Source organism: Carcharhinus amblyrhynchos, chromosome 12, assembly GCF_965287045.1.
Source record: "Carcharhinus amblyrhynchos chromosome 12, sCarAmb.v2.hapA, whole genome shotgun sequence".
Classification (NCBI taxonomy): domain Eukaryota; kingdom Metazoa; phylum Chordata; class Chondrichthyes; order Carcharhiniformes; family Carcharhinidae; genus Carcharhinus; species Carcharhinus amblyrhynchos.
In genome coordinates, this window is record NC_137335.1 from 41,213,052 (window position 1) to 41,232,565 (window position 19,514).

The 19,514-nt window shown below is 39.9% G+C and overlaps 1 protein-coding gene across 14 annotated transcripts in view; it reads left to right on the plus strand.

Moving 5' to 3' along the window:
* Positions 1 to 2,086: 2,086 nt before the first annotated feature.
* ccdc88ab (coiled-coil and HOOK domain protein 88ab) overlaps positions 2,087 to 19,514 on the plus strand; it is a 244,703-nt gene continuing 227,275 nt past the window's right edge. For all 14 annotated transcript variants that reach the window (XM_080200420.1, XM_080200417.1, XM_080200421.1 and 11 more), the window contains exons 1-3: positions 2,087 to 2,660; positions 2,782 to 2,882; positions 16,300 to 16,408. In XM_080200420.1, the coding sequence (XP_080056546.1) occupies positions 2,601 to 2,660; positions 2,782 to 2,882; positions 16,300 to 16,408 (270 nt within the window). In that variant the 5' untranslated portion in view covers positions 2,087 to 2,600. The remainder of the gene's footprint in view (positions 2,661 to 2,781; positions 2,883 to 16,299; positions 16,409 to 19,514) is intronic.

The window sequence follows — 19,514 nt, forward strand, 5'->3', positions numbered from 1 at the left end:
AAAGAATATATTTTATTACAGAACAGATGAAACCATTAATATGGCAAAAAATAATTAATAAATAAATTCTGAAGCATATACTGCAGATCCAAGCATAGATGTGATGGGTTGAATGGATTCTTTCCACTCTAATTAAGCTGCTATGGAAGTTCTCTAGGTTGTGTTAATATTGCACATTTATTTTCCCTATCCAACAATCTTTACATCCTTTTGCAAACTGTTTACTGTACTGTATGCCTCTACTGCATTCAGTGTTATTCCATTTCATGAAGAACGCTATATTGTGAAGTAAATAAAATTTGACAAATGTTAGATGTAACATGCTGGGGAGAAGCCAGGGAATTTGGATCTATGGCTTCCAAAATGCTCCACTGCTTTGTGGAGGGTTCCTCACCTGTCTGGATCTGCTGTTAACTAGGGTCATATATGTAAGATAGTGACTATTAAATGTCATAAAGAACTTTGGAAAAAAGTCTTTCCCCATAGATTTCTAAAATTTGAACTCACTGTTACCAACTAACCCTCACATATTTGTTGAATAATTTTTAAAAAGTGATATGGAGATGAGACTCTAGTTATTCCTTAGAGAGCCATCAGGGAGAAAAATGTGACGGAAGTTTTTTCTTAATCTGCTGTTGCTCAGTGACCAGCACTTTTGCCTCTGTGTTAAAAGGCCATGGGTTCAAGTTCCATTTCAACACTTGAGCACAAAAGTCTAAGCTAACATTGAGGACTGAGCACTGAATGTCAAGTCATGACTTTTGATGAGATCATCTGCCTTTTTAGGTGATGCAGAAGATCCCAAGCATTGCATCAAAAAGCAAGAAAATTCTCCTGCTCTCATGGACCAATAATTTATTCCTCAATCCATATCACATAACAGATTACCTGGTCATTCATACTGGTGCTTGTGCAGTGAGGGGAAACTATTTCAGAAAAGATGAAAGGATATGCTAACAGGGCGAGAGGATCTTAGGTGCAAGGAGGCTTGTTTCCATAGACCAATTGGGTTTAATGGCCTATTTCTGTGCTATGAATTCCATGCGAATTATTTTTGTTACATAAAATATTTTATAATGCAGAAAAGAGTTTAGGAGAAAAGAGTAAAATTATATATTTGTTCAGTGTTCTTAGAGTGTGCTCGTCTCCAGTCATGAAATACACCGTACTGCATCAGTAAATGTTATTTATTGCATTACTATAATCTGTATTCCTGTATTGGTTTCGGATAATGCGTGAGCAACGCCGCAGCAGACCTACGCCAGTGTATATAGACATACAACTATACAGTGGTATGGCGTCCACGCTGAATTAACTGGTTCGTAAACTTGGTTGCAAACGGTCTGTTTCAATGGTTTTTGTTCAGCATTTCCGCTCTAGCGGAAAGGAAAGGGCAGCTGTGTTTTTCCTTGAATGTGTGTCTGCCTTAAATCCAAATCGAAATGGTAAAATTAGCTCAACTGAACGGAATAGAATCAATAAATAAGGGTAAAATACATTTCAGCTAACCATTCGATTGTTTATTAATATTAAATATTATAATATCATTTACATGGAAAGTTTCTCCTGTGATGTTACGTTTACCGCACCGTTAGGCGTCACTATTGATCCTTCTTTGTTTTTGAGGCGAGCGTTATGTTCGGTCTTTATAACTTTTAAATATTACCTTTCCTCGAAAAATCATGATTTACCTGACCATAAATCAAAGTAAGCTTGGCCGCATTTCCCGAAAATGGCTTGGCCACGACTGAATGAAAACGATGCAGCCACAAAGTAAAACACTTTATCATCAAGACACATTTTAAAATCTTACCATAAACCTACAACACAAATAATCCGTCACATCAATGGCGAACATTACTCAGCCGCCTTCTCTGAGCGATAAAAATGCTCAACGATGGTGGACTTATTTTTTCTCTCTGAGAGTCTCCCGCAGAACAAGACGGCGGAGTGATACAACTTGGGAGGGGCGAGGCGGATTGATTGTTGGGTTCAGGATGCTTGAATGCGTGAGAGGAGCGCGTGCAGGGTGGTGATGAGGTTGATTGAATGATGTTCCACGGCCGTTAGTCGGCTCGTGCTCCAGCTAAGTGTAGCTGTGAAGGAGACGCGTGTGCTGGTATTCGAAATACCGTTAGCGATGTTGGCATTTATTTCCGAAACATCAATTTCCAGTTCTCCTTATTTTAATTTATCCCCTTAAACAAAAGATAGACGGATACTAAGCGTCATTTCAATTTTTTTCTGGGCAATAAGTTGGCTTTTCAAATCTTGTGTTAATTTGTCGGGAGGGGAGAGAGATGATGGTTGTGTTGTGAGGGCTTTCCAAAGGAATTCGTATATGTTGTAGGAAGAAGGCGGTTTTCCTAAAGTGATGTAGGCACAGTAATCTAAATCAGCAATTTGCACTAAAATGAATTTGGCGATGTTTCGGTTGCATTACAAACGATCAAGATTTCAACAGCCTTCGCTTAAAATGGATCCTTTGAAATAAGATTTCGCCTGTATCTAGGATGCTAAAAGTAGGAACACGACGACAGGCAGCAGCACTGGATCTTACAGTTTAAAAGAATTCCTTGTTTCTTTATCCCTGATTGAAAATGGAGAACGATTTTACTACGCTTCTGGAACAGTTTATGTCTGATCCCTTGGTAACTTGGGTAAGCATTTTTCGATTGTTTCTTTCAGATCTTTCATTTCAGCAAATGCAACAGAGGGTACAGGTTACGCAAATATTAAATATGCTTGTATTAAATTGAATTTTTATTTCCACCCCTTCAGGTGAAGACTTTCGGGGCGTTAGTTCCGGCAACTGAAGAACCACTTTTGGAATACATGGAGTTGGTTGACGGCATCGTTCTCAGTAACATCATGGTTCAAATGTAGGTACACACTTGTAGACATGTTCAAAAAAAAGTGTTGAATGTAGTTGGGTGTTCTATATTAGATATTTAAAATACATGTAGTATGTGGAAAATTTGCCTATTCAATTGAACTGAATCCCAAGGTCCTTGATATCCCCTCGATGAGACAGACATTCAGTAGAGAATTCCTAAATTATGTTTCAGTGGGAAGATATCCCCTACGGGCCGAGGTTTCGTTTTGCTTTTATATTGTCATTTCCGCGCCCCACCCCCTCGCATTCTGTGGAGCGATCTGATTTCGAATAGTGTGTATACTTAATGGTAACTGAGAAAATCGGATCAAGCTGCGACAGCATTTCATCCCAAATCATGGGTTGATGTCGTCCGTGAAAGCCGAATATACACGTACAATAAGATTTGGTGTTTTTACCTTCTGGGAGCTAATCTTTTCCATCCACGAGTATTTTTGGAGATGTTTCTTATTTATCTGCAATGTACGTTTAAATAAAGTCGTTTTGCTGATTACACTATCAAACAGATTCAGGTAAAGTGCAGTATATTGCTGAGTTTCTATCAAACTCTCATTGAAGCTGATTCAACTGCGTTTACGGTACTAATGACATTTTAAAGAAAATAGCCAGACGTGCGCGTTTGCTGGGGAGGTAGTATTTATTGTACATCTCCTTAACTGCTTTCGTTTCCCATGTAATTTATTATATGGGAAGTACCTTTAGCAGGTAATTGAACTCAATCATTAGAAAGTGTATGTAATTTCTGTCGACTGTTGAAACATCCTTAATTATTTTAAAAAGCTGATTACAATTAGTTATAAGCTATTCGAATAAACATTCGGTAGAAACATCTTTACAGTGGTCAGAATGGAATCAATAAATAGCATTTAGTAGTTAAAATGAAAAGCATATCATAAATCATAGAATTCTACGGTGCAGAAAGAGACCATTTGGCTCATTGAGTCTGCACCGATCACAATCCCACCCAGGCCCTATCCTCATAGCTCCTTGCATTTACTCTAGCTCGTCCCCCTGGCACTGAGGGGCAACTAAACATGTCAATCCACCCTATGCACAAATCTTTGGAGTGTGGGAGGAAACAGGAGCACCTAGAAGAAACCCACGCAGACACAGTGAGAACATGCAAAATCCACACAGTGACCCAAATGGGGAATTGAACCCGGGTCCTTGGTGCTGTGAGGCAGCAGTGCTTGCCACTGTGCTATCCCATTTAAGGTGAACCTGCATAAATACACAAAGGAGGAAGGGTTGCATGATATGCTGATGGATCTAAAGAGTATGGGGAACAAACAGGAAAAGGGATTAAAATGGGTGACTTAATGAAAAAGTACTTGATGATAAAAACAAAGTTTGACCTATGTAACATGGCTCTGTAAGATATTAGTTCAAAAATAATTACTTTTTTGAGGTAGCATGGATCCATAACTTAAGCATCACCAAATATTTGACAGTACTAAAGGTGGTATAGTTAAATCATGCTGCTGCCCTAAATTTTCATACTGACTTTGATAAACCTGGACTTTGGACCAGCACCCGCTGGGCACCGCAGGTGCTGAGGTGCGTTATAGACCCCAACAATCACATTTTGATTTGATGTCTTAAGTTTCCTTTGTACTTTTGTTTTTGTTTGGGTTGTTCCCCTTCCTTTTGGGGAGCTGCCCTTTATACTTTGTCCTAATGTAATTTGAGCTTGTCTACTTGGTTTGGCCCGAAAGACCCAGAGTGGGATGATTTAGTTATACTTCTGAGCCATGTTGACCGGAAAAGGTTTGGACTGAAATCATGGTATCTTTCTGCTAAGAAAGGGAAATGTTGTTGGATCATAATTGCATGTAACACTGAGGAGTCATCAAGGATGACGTTGGAAGGAGCCCGGAAGCAAATCATCAACCCTCAAGGGAGTAGAGATGTGAGAACTAAAAAAAGATGTAAAAAAGGAATACTTGAAAGGAATGATTTCAAAAAGCAAATTACAAAGTAGCATTTTTAAAATTATTTTGTGCATCTCAACTGAAGGTGTTTGCATTTGGCAGGTGTTACAGAATGCGTTTTAAATATAGCACTACTTAAGCTTCAGCTGTCATTATAAATTGCATATAATGAATTTAAAATTTCAACCAAATTTTTGTCATCTGTACAGTAATTGATGTCTTATTATCAGTAACCTTTTTGCCAATAGAAATGACAACAAGAAGGCTTTACAAATTCTAGTAATTGCATTGAAAATCAAGCATAAATGTCTAAAAAAAACACTTTGGCTTTATATCTTAAAATGTTTGCTTTTTAAAAATAACAGTCCCAAAAATGCTGCTGTTAGATCATAATTGTACAGTTGGTTGGTAAACACTATATATGTCTGCTTCAGAATCTAAATTTATCGCACATCATTCTCCTTTCAAGTTCTGGATGCAATCTGAATACTTTTGTTTCTTCATTTGTGGGACATGGGCATTCTGGCTGGCCAGCACTTATTGCCCATCCTTAGTTGCCCAAGGGCAGTTGAGAGTTTACCACATTGCTGTGACTCTGGAGTCACATGAAGACCACATGCCAGACCAGATAAAGATGCAAGATTTCCTTCCCTAAAGGACATTTGTGACCAGGTGGGGTTTTCCAACAATCGATAGTGGCTTCATGGTCATCAGTAGATTCTTAATTCCAGATTTTTAATTGAATTCAAATTCCATCATCTACTGTGGTGGGATTTGAACCTGGATCCCCAAAACATTAGCTGACTTTCTGGATTAATAGTTTAGTGATAATATCACGAGGCTATCAACTCCATATTTCATATTAGTGTTTGCCACAGGTGTTGCTAGCAGTTAATGCTGCCCATTGAAAACCTTGCCATTTTCAGTTAGAAAATGCAGAGGGATTGCTGACAGTGCGTGCAGATTAATTCTTGTTCCTTTGGACTCAGCTTTTTTGTGTTCTTTGATGTAACACTAAGAATCTGACATTTCACTTGGATACAGAGCACATCAACATCGGCCAACACTTCTGTACAAAAGTATGATATAGAATAACTTATGTACAGTAATTTGTTCTCAGCTCTTTCAATTCTCTCAGGGCCTCATTTTAATCTTAACCATTTGCTTTGTCTTATAGTTCATTTGAATATTAGAATATTCAAAGCGCTGTTCAAGAAAAGGCTGAAATGTTCTGGGAAACATTCTATTCTTTGTTACGAGTCTCACAAACAGGAACTGTGTATTTTTAAATAGCAACAATGCTCAATGCCCAGAAGTAATTAATTCTGTGCTTTCTTTTTATATAAAAACACATTAGGGTATAGTGTCCAGTGTCATCACAAATCATTAAGTGCTACCTAATTAATAGAAACTCAAATCAAATGTAAACAATCCCTTGTCATGTGTTTGGGATGGGTGAGTAATCTGGATTTAATAATGCATTAAATAAATAGGTTTTCTGCATCTCTTTGCAAAAGTCTGTTTCCATACACGTGTTGGCTGCAATGAGTGGCAACTGCTTTGTTTGAAAAAAATGCTCATTTCAGTCTTTGTTCTGGTTACTTTTTTCTTTGAAATAGACATGTTAATTGGTGATATTCCAATTAAAGAAAAAGGATAGCAGTTGAAGATGTATCCTCCTGGATATATTTGTAATTGTACAGGAAACACTTCATTGGATTCTTCAATATCACAAATTGCATATGAAGCTTGCCCTTTGTTTTTCGTTTAAATGTAGTCATCGACAGATGGTTAGATGTTTGTTGTTGGATTGCGGTCTGGTTTTAAGCTGTGCTGGAGCTCCCATTAAGTTATCAGATTTCAAATCAAATGAATTTTGTTCAACGTGTCAGTGATTCCTCATGGTTAACTATCTGAAAGCTTTTGGGGGTGGTGAGGTGGGAATGCTGGGGATGGAGTGGAGTTGGGGACATGGGGAGGGAGCTATAGTGAAGTTGATCACTTTTTTGTGATATTAATTAAATTATATAGTTATATTTCTAATGGAGAAGAATTGCACTTCCAGTTCAAATGAAATTGATGGCAGTTGTCGTAAGTAGGTTACTCAAAAATGCAAATAGCTGTAGGTCATTCTTTACACTGTGCTGACTATTGACTTGTGTGCAGAATTGGCCTATTTCGCTAGGCATCTTGTCAGTGAAGCATTTTAATTTTCGAGTTTACAAAGAAATCCATTCATCTGTAGTATGCTTACTGTCCTGGAAAGGATCTGCACACTGACAAGCCAGTTAGCCTTTGGCACTTTTACCATTCTATTGGATGAATGCAGTATTTAGAAAATGTTTATTTTTTCAGTGAAATCTCAATTATTACAAACAATATATGAATTTTTATTGATCGCTCATAAATACTGGTATGTTGCACTCTATTTCAATCATTGTGGTTTGTTTGTTGAGTTGACTGAGCCAATAAGGTTTATTTGATAAATATTTGAGTCGGACGTATTTAATTCATGTTTATGGAAAGTTATCCATTAATCATGTTTTATGAAAGTATGCTTTGTTGGAAAAACTATGCATTATATGAGGTCAAATTGTTGTGAAGCGCTAGCGAAACTGCATAACATTTGTCATAGGAAAAATGTTGGAAGTTATCATTAAAGATGTTATGGCAGGACTCTTGGAAAATGTCGACGTGAAGAGAAAAGCATATTTAACCAGTTCAATAGCGTTCTTTTGAAGGAGTCACGTGCTGTGGATCAAGTGGAACTGGTGGATGTACTATACTTAGATTTCCAGAAGGCATTTGATAAGATGCCACATCAAAGATTATTGTGGAGGATAAAAACACATAGGGTACAGAATAACATTTTGGCATGGGTAGATGATTGGCTAGTTAACAGGCAATAGATGTAGTCATAAATGGGTATTTTTCTGCTTGGCAGAATGTAACTAGTGCCACAAGGATCAGTGTTGAGCCCTTGGCTTTTTATTAATAATGTCATGAGGGATTGAACATATGGTTGCTAAATTTGCTGGTGATATAAATAAGTTGTGAAGATGCAAGGGAGCAACACGCGGACATAGGTTAAGTTGTGGGCATAGATTTGGCAAATAGAGCATAATGTGGGGAAAAGTGCCATTGTGTGTTTTGGCAGGAAGAATAAAAGAAGCATATTATCTGAATGATGAGAGATTGCAGAGCTCTGAGTTTCAGATGGGTCAGGTAGTACAAAATCACAAAACTAATATGCAGTTACAATAAGTAATAAGAAAAACGAGTAGAATATTATTGTTTATTATGAAGGAATTGAATTCAGAAGTAGGAAGGTTATGCTTCAGGAGTACAGGACACAGGTGAGATCACATCTAAAGAACTGTGTATGGTATTTGTCTTATTTAAGGAAGAATGGAAGGCATTAGAAGGTTTACTAAACTAATACCGGGAATAGGCAAATTATCTTGTAGTGAAAGATTTGACAGTCTAGGCTGTAATGCTGGAGTTTAGTAGAGTAAGAGACGACTTGATTGAAACATATAAGATCCTGATGAGGAGTCTTGGCAAGGCTGATTGATCCCTAGTTTTAAATTCTCTCCAATGTTAAAAATAAAGCCATTTAAGGCAGAGATGAGAAGTTTTTTTTGAGTTGATTCTTTGGAATGCTCTTCCTTGAAAGACAGCTTCCAATGCCTTTTTAAGTTTTCAAGGCAGAGATAGGTTAATGTGTATTTGCATTTAAACTTGGTTTTGATATGTGGAACTGGGGGAATTGGGTGGGTAAGAGGCCTGCTTACACTGCTTCTGGCCTTGTATCAAATTCTAATTCTTGGATCTCAAATATTTTCAATGTGGTGATCATTCCTTGTTTGGGGATTGTTTGTTGCTCTCCTTTCTATTCGGGAGCTAGGATCAATGACACGTTAGAGTAAGGGCCAATAGGCCAAGGTTACTCCCATCACTCTTATACATTGAACAAGGCAAACTGCCTCATCCCTATGCGCCGAAGATGCACCACTTAGACCCCACCATCACCACGATTCCACCCATTTCCCCTCCTAAAAGAATCCCAACGACAGGACGATACACTCATTGTACATTCCATGAGCCAAGTAATCAAGTAACCACTGTCACGCACGGCTAAATAAATACAGAAGACCAACCCAAGAAAAGGCTCGATATCCAAGGATTAGCCAACTGCACCCAGGTGTGCACCAGTACAAATTTCCTCCTACACCAATAGCACCAGAGATGCCAACAATGAAAAAGAGAGAACCCAGTCTTTTCCAGTCTGTCTGTACCTTCATAGGAGACAAGCAAGGATTACTTAATAACAAAAGTGCAAAAGAAAAATGTGGCACCAATTGTTCCAATAGGTGTGAAACCAATTGTCCCCATAATGAGGACTTATAAAACCATACAAAACCACTTACCCTCAACCTTGCTGTGGCACTACTCATCTACGAGTGAAGTGAAAGTAACCAAAAATATACTCATTTAGTATAAGTGTAAGGATTACAGCACATTTTTTAAAAAAGGTAAATATCACACAACCATATGTCATACAACAAAATCTGCATGCTCTCCAATAGAAAGGAGACCTACAGACAATCCCCAAAAAAAGAAATATCTCTGTATTGCAAACGTTGAAACCCAAGATTTAAAATTTGACATACAGCCAGAAGCAAGGTGGGCAGACCCCTGTTGCTCATCCGATTTCCCCTGGTACCACACATCAAAACCAAGATGTATTTTGTGATTGTAGTCCTATTTAAAATTTTAGTGTTGTTTATTATGTTGCAATTATTTTAAGATGTTTATTTTGAATAGCAAATGAGACATATTATGCTTTAAAACGTCATAACTTAAAATCTAAACTATACATTTTATCACTTGTCCTTTAACCATGTAGTAATTGTTTAAAGAAGCAAGTTAGTTTAACTATGCATGCTTATTTTAGTGACTCTACAGTATCCTGTTTTGAATACCTAATCATATAATGTATGGATAATGTCCTGTATTTATTGTTTGTTTGTACAAGCAGGTACATTACAATTTAGAGCTTAGGCTGGGTCAATTACTAGTAATAGATTGAGGAGACTTGCAGTGGATTGAGATCCGTAGTAACATAGGCCTCATTAACATAGCAAAGAAAAGTTGATTCTCCTTGTCAAGGGTGTGACTTCACCCTATTTTAGTTGGCTAGTTGAGGTTTCTTTTTTGTTAATTGCCGTGTTCTTGCTAGGAACATTTGGCTCAGGACACAATATTTTGTAGCTTGAGATGAAAGGGAAACTGCTTTTGGGAGTTTGTGATAATGCAAAAGAACTGAATAACCATGTAACATCATTCTCCAAAGAGTCCAGTATACAAGTATTATCTTTAGGACTAAAAGACTTTCTCGATATAGTAACAGTTAAAGCAATAGCAGTGGAAAACATTAATTATTAATGCCAAATGTATGAATAATGAATGAGAGCAGAGAAACAACATTTTATAATTTAGCAGCAGCATGTGTTCAAGAGATCATAAGGATGTGATGTTGCATGTCTTAATTCAGCAAATGATCTATCTTCTTTGAATTGCATTTGACTTATGGTGGAGAATTTTTAGCTAATGGAGTGCAAAGAATTGTTCAGCAGAGCGGTTACCCACTCTGTGTTTGTTTTTCCCAGTGTTGAACTGACCACATTGGAGCGGTGAATAATATACTAAATTGAAAAATACATGTAAATTGTTGTTTTACCTGAAAGGAGTGTTGGTGTCTTGGAGATGAAGGGGCAGGTGTTGTATCTCCTGTGCTTCCATGGAAAGATCCATTGGAAGAGGATGGTGTTTGAGGCAATTGTGATGTGGCCCTGGGTGTCCAGAAAAGGCTGAGAGCAGAAGTGCGGGAAATAAATCTGACACAATCAAAGGCCTTGTCAATACCATGGTCAATCGGGGCTGCAGCATCATTGAGGAAAAAGGAAGAGTGTGTCAAAAGTACTAGTGTGCAAGATTGCATTATGAGTACAGATGTGACAGGTGGAGGAACTGATGGAATGAAATGAAATCCTTTTATGAAACTGAATGTGAGGAAGTGTAGTGAAGGGAGTTAACTTCTAAGCCTAATGGCTCCTTATCAGGCATTCATCATCTGTCACCATAGTCCAGCGGAAGGAATTGTCAGAGTTAACATTTGGCCTCATCTACATAGAGGCCCGTTGGCCAAACAGGAGCACCAACCCTATCATCGGGTTTGATGACCATGTTTGAGTTGGATCAGGGAGGACAGAGGGAAGCAAGTTCAGAGGGGAAGAATTTAGAATAAGTGAGGGGAATAAGAAATTGAGACAGTTGATCTCATTCCAACAGTTCTCAATGAAGATGAAAAGAGGATAAAAGGCCAGACGGAGGTGCCCAAATGGGGGAAAGTACGGGAAACTGGTAAAAGGATGGCACAGGACTCCTGGTGCTGCAGCAAAGGAAGAGCAGCTCAACATTGCACCAAGCATGAAATTTATTGAGGTCATAGTACAAGGGATTAAAGTTGAGTCTTTTGCAATCGATGGGTTGTTCAGGTCAAGAGAAGGGAAGGTCGGAGGGTATTGTGAATATAAAGCCAGAGGTGAGATTAGAAGAATGGATGGAGTCAAAAGTGACTGGAGAGGAGCATTTGGAACTTGTAATTCATTTCACTTGAAAGGAAGAGAACAAATTGTTTTTCTGTGGTGTTGGATGACCAAAGGGTGAAATGTTGAGCAGGACAGCTTTGGGTTAGTAATTGATGCTGCTGAAGAGAGAAGTATACAAGCTACTTTTATAGCTTTTGCCCTGAACTGGAAAACATCTTCAGTTTATCTCCAATTTTCACTCTTCACTCAACTTTAAGTTTGGTTCTCTGACATCTGTCTCCATTTCTGGGGATAAGTTATTGGCAGATACTCATTTCAAACTGACTGATTTCCTTGGCAATTTGGACTACACTTCCTCACACACTGCTTCCTGTAAAGGCTCTGCTCCTTTTCCTCTGTCTCAGAGGAGGTGGTAGCATAGTATTTTGTCATTGGATGAATAATCCAGAGATCCAGAGTAATGATCTGACCTCCAATGCAGGTGGTGAAATTTGTATCCGGTAAAATCTAGAATTCTGTTGTTAAAAATCCATCTGGTTCATCCTAATGTCTGTAGGGAAGAAAATCTGCTATCTTTACCTGGTCTGGCCTACATATAATTACTGATCCAGAGAAATGTGTGTGACTTTTAAATGCTCTCTGAAATGGCCCAGGGAGGCACTAAGTTGGCCAATTAGGAATAGGCAATAAATGCTGGGCCAGTCAGTGATCCCATGAATGAATTTTAAAACTACTTGCATATGCTGCCTTACAGCACCAGGGACTTGGCTTTGATTCCAACCTTGGATGACTGGCTGTGTGGAGTTTGTACATTCTCCCCTTGTCTGCATGGGTTTTCTTTGGGTGATCCAGTTTTCTCCCATAGTCCAAAGCTATGCATCTTGGGTGGATTGGCCATGCTAGATGGCCCCTTAACATACAAAGATATGTAGGTTAGGGGGATTAGCAGGTAAATATGTGGGGTAACGGGGATAGGACGGGAGGTAGGCCTGGGTAAGATCCTCTGTTGGAGAATTGGTGCAGACATAAGAACATAAGAAATAGGAGCAGGAGTAGGCCATCTAGCCCCCCGAGCCTGCCGCGCCATTCAGTAAGATCATGGCTGATCTGTCGTGGCTCAGTTCCACATTCCCGCCCTCTCCCCATAACCCTGAATCCCCTTGCCTATCAAAAACCTATCAACTCGTGTCTTAAAAATATTGAGCGAGGCAGCCTCCACCACTTCAACGGGCAGAGAATTCCAGAGATTCACCACCCTTTGAGTGAAGAAGTTCCTCCTCAACTCCGTCCTAAACCACCCCCCCTTTATCCTGAGGCTGTGCCCTCTAGTCCTACTGTCCTTTCTGAGCGTGAAGAGCCTCTCCAGCTCTATCCTATCCATCCCATTCATCATCTTATATGTCTCAATGAGATCTCCCCTCATTCTTCTAAACTCTAACGAGTACAAGCCTAGTTTATTCAGCCTCTCCTCATAGTTCAACCCCCTCAACTCCGGAATCAGCCTAGTAAACCTCCTCTGCACTCCCTCCAAGGCCAAGATATCCTTGCGTAAGTGCGGCGACCAAAACTGCGCACAGTACTCCAGCTGCAGCCTCACCAGTGCCCTATACAGCTGCAGCAAGACCTCCCTACTTTAATATTCAATCCCCCTCGCTATGAAGGCCAGCACCCCATTAGCCTTCCTGACCACCTGCTGCACCTGCAGGCTGGGTTTTTGTGACTCATGCACAAGGACCCCGAGGTCCATCTGCACCGTTGCATGCTGCAGTTTTTCGCCACGCAAGTAATAGTCCTTCCTACTGTTATTCCTACCAAAGTGGACAACCTCACATTTGTCAACATTAAATTCCATTTGCCAGTTCCTGGCCCATTCGCCCAGCCTATCTAGATCCTTCTGCAGACTCTCCACACCCTCCGCACAATTTGCCGTTCCACCAATCTTGGTGTCATCAGCAAATTTTGACACCATACACTCGGTTCCCTCCCCCAGATCATCTATATAAATGGTGAATAGCTGAGGCGCCAGCACTGACCCCTGGGGCACTCCACTAGTCACCAACCGCCAATTCGATTAGCACCCATTGACCCCCACTCTCTGCCTCCTATTTGACAGCCAATCCTCTATCCACGCTAACAGCCTGCCCCCTGACCTTCTGCAATACGTCTTGTGAGGCACCTTGTCAAACGCCTTCTGAAAATCAAGAAACACCACATCCACCGGCTCTCCTCTATCCACCGCCCTAGACACATCCTCATAGAACTCTAATAAAACTCTAATAAATTCGTCAGACTCAGTGAGCTGAAAAGCTTCCTTCACTGTAGGGATTCTATGATTCTTCCAAACTAACCCAAAATCCCCGCCATGGTTGACAGGATCATCAGCAGTGTCCAATTGGCAGATGGGTGAGGAGGAATGAAGTGGGCATATGGGCAACAAGCCAGATTTAGTCCACTTGGAATAAGAAGCTACCAGTCCTGTGTGTGCACTCAGTATGATGACAGCTATGGGGTTTCCCTATGTAAATGAGGAGGGGAGCCAACATTGGCGAGAACGAGGGCAAGGAGACAGGGCAAAACTGAGTGGTGGACCCTGCAGTTGGCTGATATGGTCGAAAGTGTTTATAGGATGAGGATGACATGAGGAAAGAAGAATGCAGGTGACGTAACACTCTGTAGCAGGCACCACAGCACTGAAGCAGCATTAGTGGTGCTTCCATAAGATCCTCCAAATCTAGTGGCAAGAAAGGCAGTTCATCAGTAGTGCTCTCTCCAAAGCCAATATGTCGAGCACTAAGGTACTAATCGCTCAAAACCATTTTTGCTGGGTAGGACGTGTTGTTCACATGCCTGATTCCAGATTCCCAAAGCAACTGCGTAGTCCGAATTCGATCATGGCAGGAAGCTTCTAGAAGGCCAATGGAAATGCTTTAGGAATGCCCAAAAGCATCCCTGAAGATGTCAAACATCCCTGCTGATTCATGAGACTCCCTGGCTTGTGACCAACCAAAATGATGAAGGCTTATTCAGGAAAGCACTGAACACGTTGAGGGAGTTCATTAAGGACATACGAGAAATTGCAGCATTGGAGAGACTGTGCAAACTCACTAACAACTAATTTACTCTTCAAGCTTGACAAATGGATGTGGCATTCTGTAGATCATAAATTGGACTCATCCACCAACTATTGAACTGGAGTGGAAGCAAGTCATTCTTAATTCACAGAGATTACCTAAGAGCATTACTGCGACAAAAGGCAATCTCACCATGACATTCCATAGCATTTCCATTGCTGAATTTCCCATCAACATCCTGGACGTTTGCCATCAACTGGATAGATAAATATTATGGCTGGTAGAGCAAGTCGGAAGCTGGGAATTCTGTGGCAAGCCACTCATCTTCTGACTCCCCAAAACTCCTTTACTATCTAAAAGGGTGGCCCTGGAGTTAGCACTTCTGCCTTACAGCTCCAGGGATCTGGGTCCAATTCCAGGCTTGCGTCACTGTCTGTGCAGAGTTTGCACATTCTCCCCATGTCTGCCTGGGTTTCATCTGGGTGCTCCAATTTCCTCCCACAGTCCAAAGATGTGCTGGCTAGGTGCATTGGCCATGTTGTTATTGCCTCTTAGTGTCCTGGGATGCGTAGGTTAGAGGGATTATTGGGGTAACTATGTGGTGACGGGTGGGTGGGATTGTTGTTGGTGCTGAATGGCCTCCTACTGCACTGTAGGGATTCTACGAAAAGACACAAGTCAGGAGTGTATTATCTCCATTTGCCTGGATGAGGGTGGCTCCAACAACACTTAAGAAGCTTAACACCATCCAGGACCAGGTAGCTGATTAGCACCCCATCCACCACCTTAAACATTCACTCCCTTCATCACCAACAATAAATCATCAAACCTCCTTTGACAGCACCTTCTCAAACCTATGCTCTCTATCAGATGGAAGGACAAGAGCAGCAGATTCATGGGAGCACCACCACCTGCAAGTTCCCCTCCAAGCTGCACACCATTCTCAATTGGAATTATATTGCAATGCCTTCACTATCACCAGTCAAAATCCTAGAAGTTCCTTTATAACAGGCCTATGGAAGTATATACACCACCTTGACTGCAGTGGTTCAAGAGGGCAGCTCACTGTCACCTTTTCAAGGGCAACAAATTCTGGCCCTGCCAGCAATGATTAAATTCCACAAAGTAATAAGAACCTCCTGAATAAATGACAGTTGACCATAAACCTCCCCATTAGTTCCAAGAAACTGTTACAATTTTTAAAAAATGTTCTTTTGTCTTATTTTCTCTCATAATCAATATTTTTGTCTCTTATCAATGAATAATTTGGTTGCTCAAAGATTTTGAAAGGATATAGGGCAGCATTTTAAACTTTGGCAAGAACATAAAATGAGCAATGTCTGCTTGACTATCATGGGGCATCCCATGTGCTTTTTCTTTTTATACAGTAAAATTAGTAATCATTCATCTTTTTATTTTATTTAAAATCATTATATTTTGCATTTTAGAACTTTCAGTTGGTAGGAACAATTATTCTTCTGTTAAGCATTTTGGGTTATCTGATTTTCCAAATTTTACTTCAGGGTAGTTATTTCCAAGTATCCTTAGTAATTTTGTATTGGCGGTCTTCTAACTGCTTTTAGGTTTTTAAAATTTGTATGTTTTCTATTTCAGTCCTGATTTGCTTCTGTTGAAACCTAGCCACGAAATATGATAACAAAAACATAATGTTATAAGGAGTAAATAAGAAATGTCTGCTACATTGATTACATGGCTATGTATTACCAGTGCTTTTTGTCTTCTAAACAGAATATTTAACCACAATTTTCTGGCTACTTGTTTTTCAGCAACCCTAAATCAGTAAATCAAAGGCTGAACAAGCAAGTAAACAATGATATGGCACTCCGAATTCAAAATTTATCCAGTTTGGTGCATCATATTAAATTGTATTATCAGGTAAGTGATAAGCAAACCCTTTGCTTCCATCTTAAAAGTATGTTTGGGACTCCTTGTATTGCAAGCGTTTCTGCCATTTTGGTGGTAATGTACAGATGGGAGGCATTTAAAAATATGCAGACATAATATTCAGTTCTTTGACTTTTTAAAATATTTCTGTTTATATCTCTACTTCTGGGAGAAGAAAATTAGGAGCGTGTAAAACAGCCCGCCGACTGGTTGGATAGACAATCTTAAAGATTTGGTAAATTTATCATAATGATTTGAAAAATTGAGTGTTGAACTAAACTAGGTTAAGAAGAATTGCCCATCTAATTTTATGAAGGCTCAACTTCCTCAATGAGGAAACATTTGGAGAGGATACATTTGATGAAGTAAAAAATCTTTTGAAAGGCAAGATACTTTGTTTTGAACTTCTCAAGGAATAAAAGAAAGTAAAGCTAAAATGGGTAAAAGCATGTTCCTAGAAAAAAAAACTCCAGTATTTAAATGTTTTGAGCCGTTGGGATAAGCGTAAAAAGGAGTTGAGGATAAAAGTAGAATTAAGATGGCTAAATTAGAGAAAAGATAATGGATAATAGCAGTTATTAGATGTCAGAACAATTGAAAATGACGAATAATAACAACCATTTGTAAAGATGTTGCTCATCTATCCTAGTGCTTGGGCTGCATTCGAGGTCTCTGACAGAACTGGGGTTTATTTTAAGATCATGGAGACGTGAGATTTCACAGCATTGGTGAGAACTGTTAAACCAGATTCATTTCTGAATCAATCAGAAGGACTGAAAACATTAACATCAATATTGCTTCATTCTGCTGTTCTGTCAATTTTGGCAGGGTATCACTTACTATTCATCTAGTGAAGGTTAGGTGGAAGAGTGTCTCTGATGGCTGTACTCTATCGTCTTGGACTGGCAAACTACCCCAAGTACCTTATCTTAGTAGTGGCTGGAGGAACAGAGACTTTTAATTTGCTGGCAATGACTGCTAAAGAATAAATCATACTTTCACAAATTATTTTTCATTTTCAGTTTGACAGTTGGAGACATTATACTTCATTATTATTAGATTCATCAGCATTCCCAGGGAATCAATCCACCCTCAGATACTAATGGCTGTCTTTTCATGTGGGAGTCTAGGCACCAGTGACAGCCGTTTCCATACACCCATAGAAAATTTAAAGTTATTGAAAATGCCCACCTCAATGCACGTACCTGCTGCACAAATTCATTGCAAGTTTCGCCCAGTCTTACTAAACTTTCTGATTCCTGACTTCAAATCTAGATTTTTCTTATTTGTTGTTGCCTCCCTATTGCCTGAGTATTTCAAAGTATAGTTATTTTGATCAAGTATTTAACCATGTACGTTTGGACAATGTACCTTAGTTTTCCTCTGTCCATTTATCTCTGTTTTGGCTACCACTGTGGTCCTGAATCAGTCACTTATTTCCCCTTTCTAACCACTTTTTCTTATTTTAAGTCTCCTGTAATCATGCCTCCTTTCTCTTCTCCACATTCTGGTATACTACCCTGACAAGCCCCAATTCTTTTTCATCATCATTCCTACTCTGCCAATGCTGTCTCAGGATTGACTCTCCTAGAGCTTTGCTTCTCTCTCTCCTCCCCCCACCCTCCCCCACCTCCCTGCACCATGGACAAGGGGAACTCTTGCACTGGAGCTTCCTAGAGGTCAGCCTGGTAGGGCCTCCTGGGGTGGTGCCAAGGGACACTGCCAGAGGGTAATGTCCAGGATGTCCCTCAACTGGGGGCTAAACTTACCTGTGCACCCCAAGTATGGTCATCTTTACTAGTTTTCACTGGAGGGAGTGGGTGGGAGGCAGGAAGATCCCAATCTAAGATCTTGCTGGTACAAGTCCTGTTTTTGGCCTCTTGCCAGATTTAGTGGCCATTTTGGGATTTGCACCCATGGTCAACAGGACCATTAGATTGTGACCTGTGTCTTTGGTCCCCTGCCACAAATTCCTTTCCTGACTACCATTTCCATCCCTGGCAACTGAACCCTACCATTCATAACGTTGCATTTGATCCAAGGACGAGTTTCTGACTTGGTATGTGATCCACCACCAAGGTTGCTTACTTTTTTACCTCTAACATAGTCTGACTTAAATTCTGCTTCAGCCCATCTGCTGCTGAAAACATTGCCTGTGCCTTGTTTAACCTCCAGATTTAAGTATTCCACCCAGCCTTCCTTCCATCACCCCTCCACCCTGCCCCAGCCTAAATGTGTTCATCCAAATTCTGCAGCCCATATCTTGTATCAAGTCTCATCCATCCATCATCCTGTGCTTCCTGTCTAACTACACCTCAATTGTAACGTTTTCATCCTTAGTTTGAAACCGTCCATGGCCTTGTTTCTTCCTTCCTATCCAAGCAGCTGCAGATCTATAAGCTTTCAATATATCTGTAATGTTCCCGTTCTGTCTTGTTGCGCAACTTTGATTTTAATTGTTCAGTTGTTGACAGTTCTAGCTGTCCTCCCATTTTCTACTATCAGTAAACAGGCGATCACCCAGAAAACTCTGCCTATGCCCTAGGGTGCGCGAAGTGCCAGTCAACCATCATTGCTTTTGTATGCTGACTTACGTTGACTCGAGGTTAAGCAATGCCTTGATTTTAAAATACAAATCTTCTGTTTCAAATTCCTCCGCAGTCTCACCTCATCTACACTGCTCCAATTCTGACCTATTGAGCACCCTGACTAATCCCATTTTGATGTTTGTGCTTCCAAGGCCAAGGCCTTGAACTTTAGAATTCTCTCCATAAAATTTTCGTCCTCCTTCCCTCTTTTTGTCTTTTTTGTTGATGTTTTTGAATCTGTCTCTTTGACCAAACTGTGGTCGTCTGGCCTAATATTTCCTTTTGCTCAGTGTCAGATTTTTATTTGATAACATTCCAATGAAGCAGGTTGGCACACTTTAAACAGTAAGAATTCTGTTTAAAAGCAAGTCATTGTTGGTTTTAATTGCAGTGTTACAAGATGAGTATGTAACTTTAAAGTTTCTTCATTAGAAGCATTTGTGAAAATGGTTTGGGCAAGGATGCGCATGGTATTACTATGGACATGTGCCTCAGAATTCTCAGGGAAC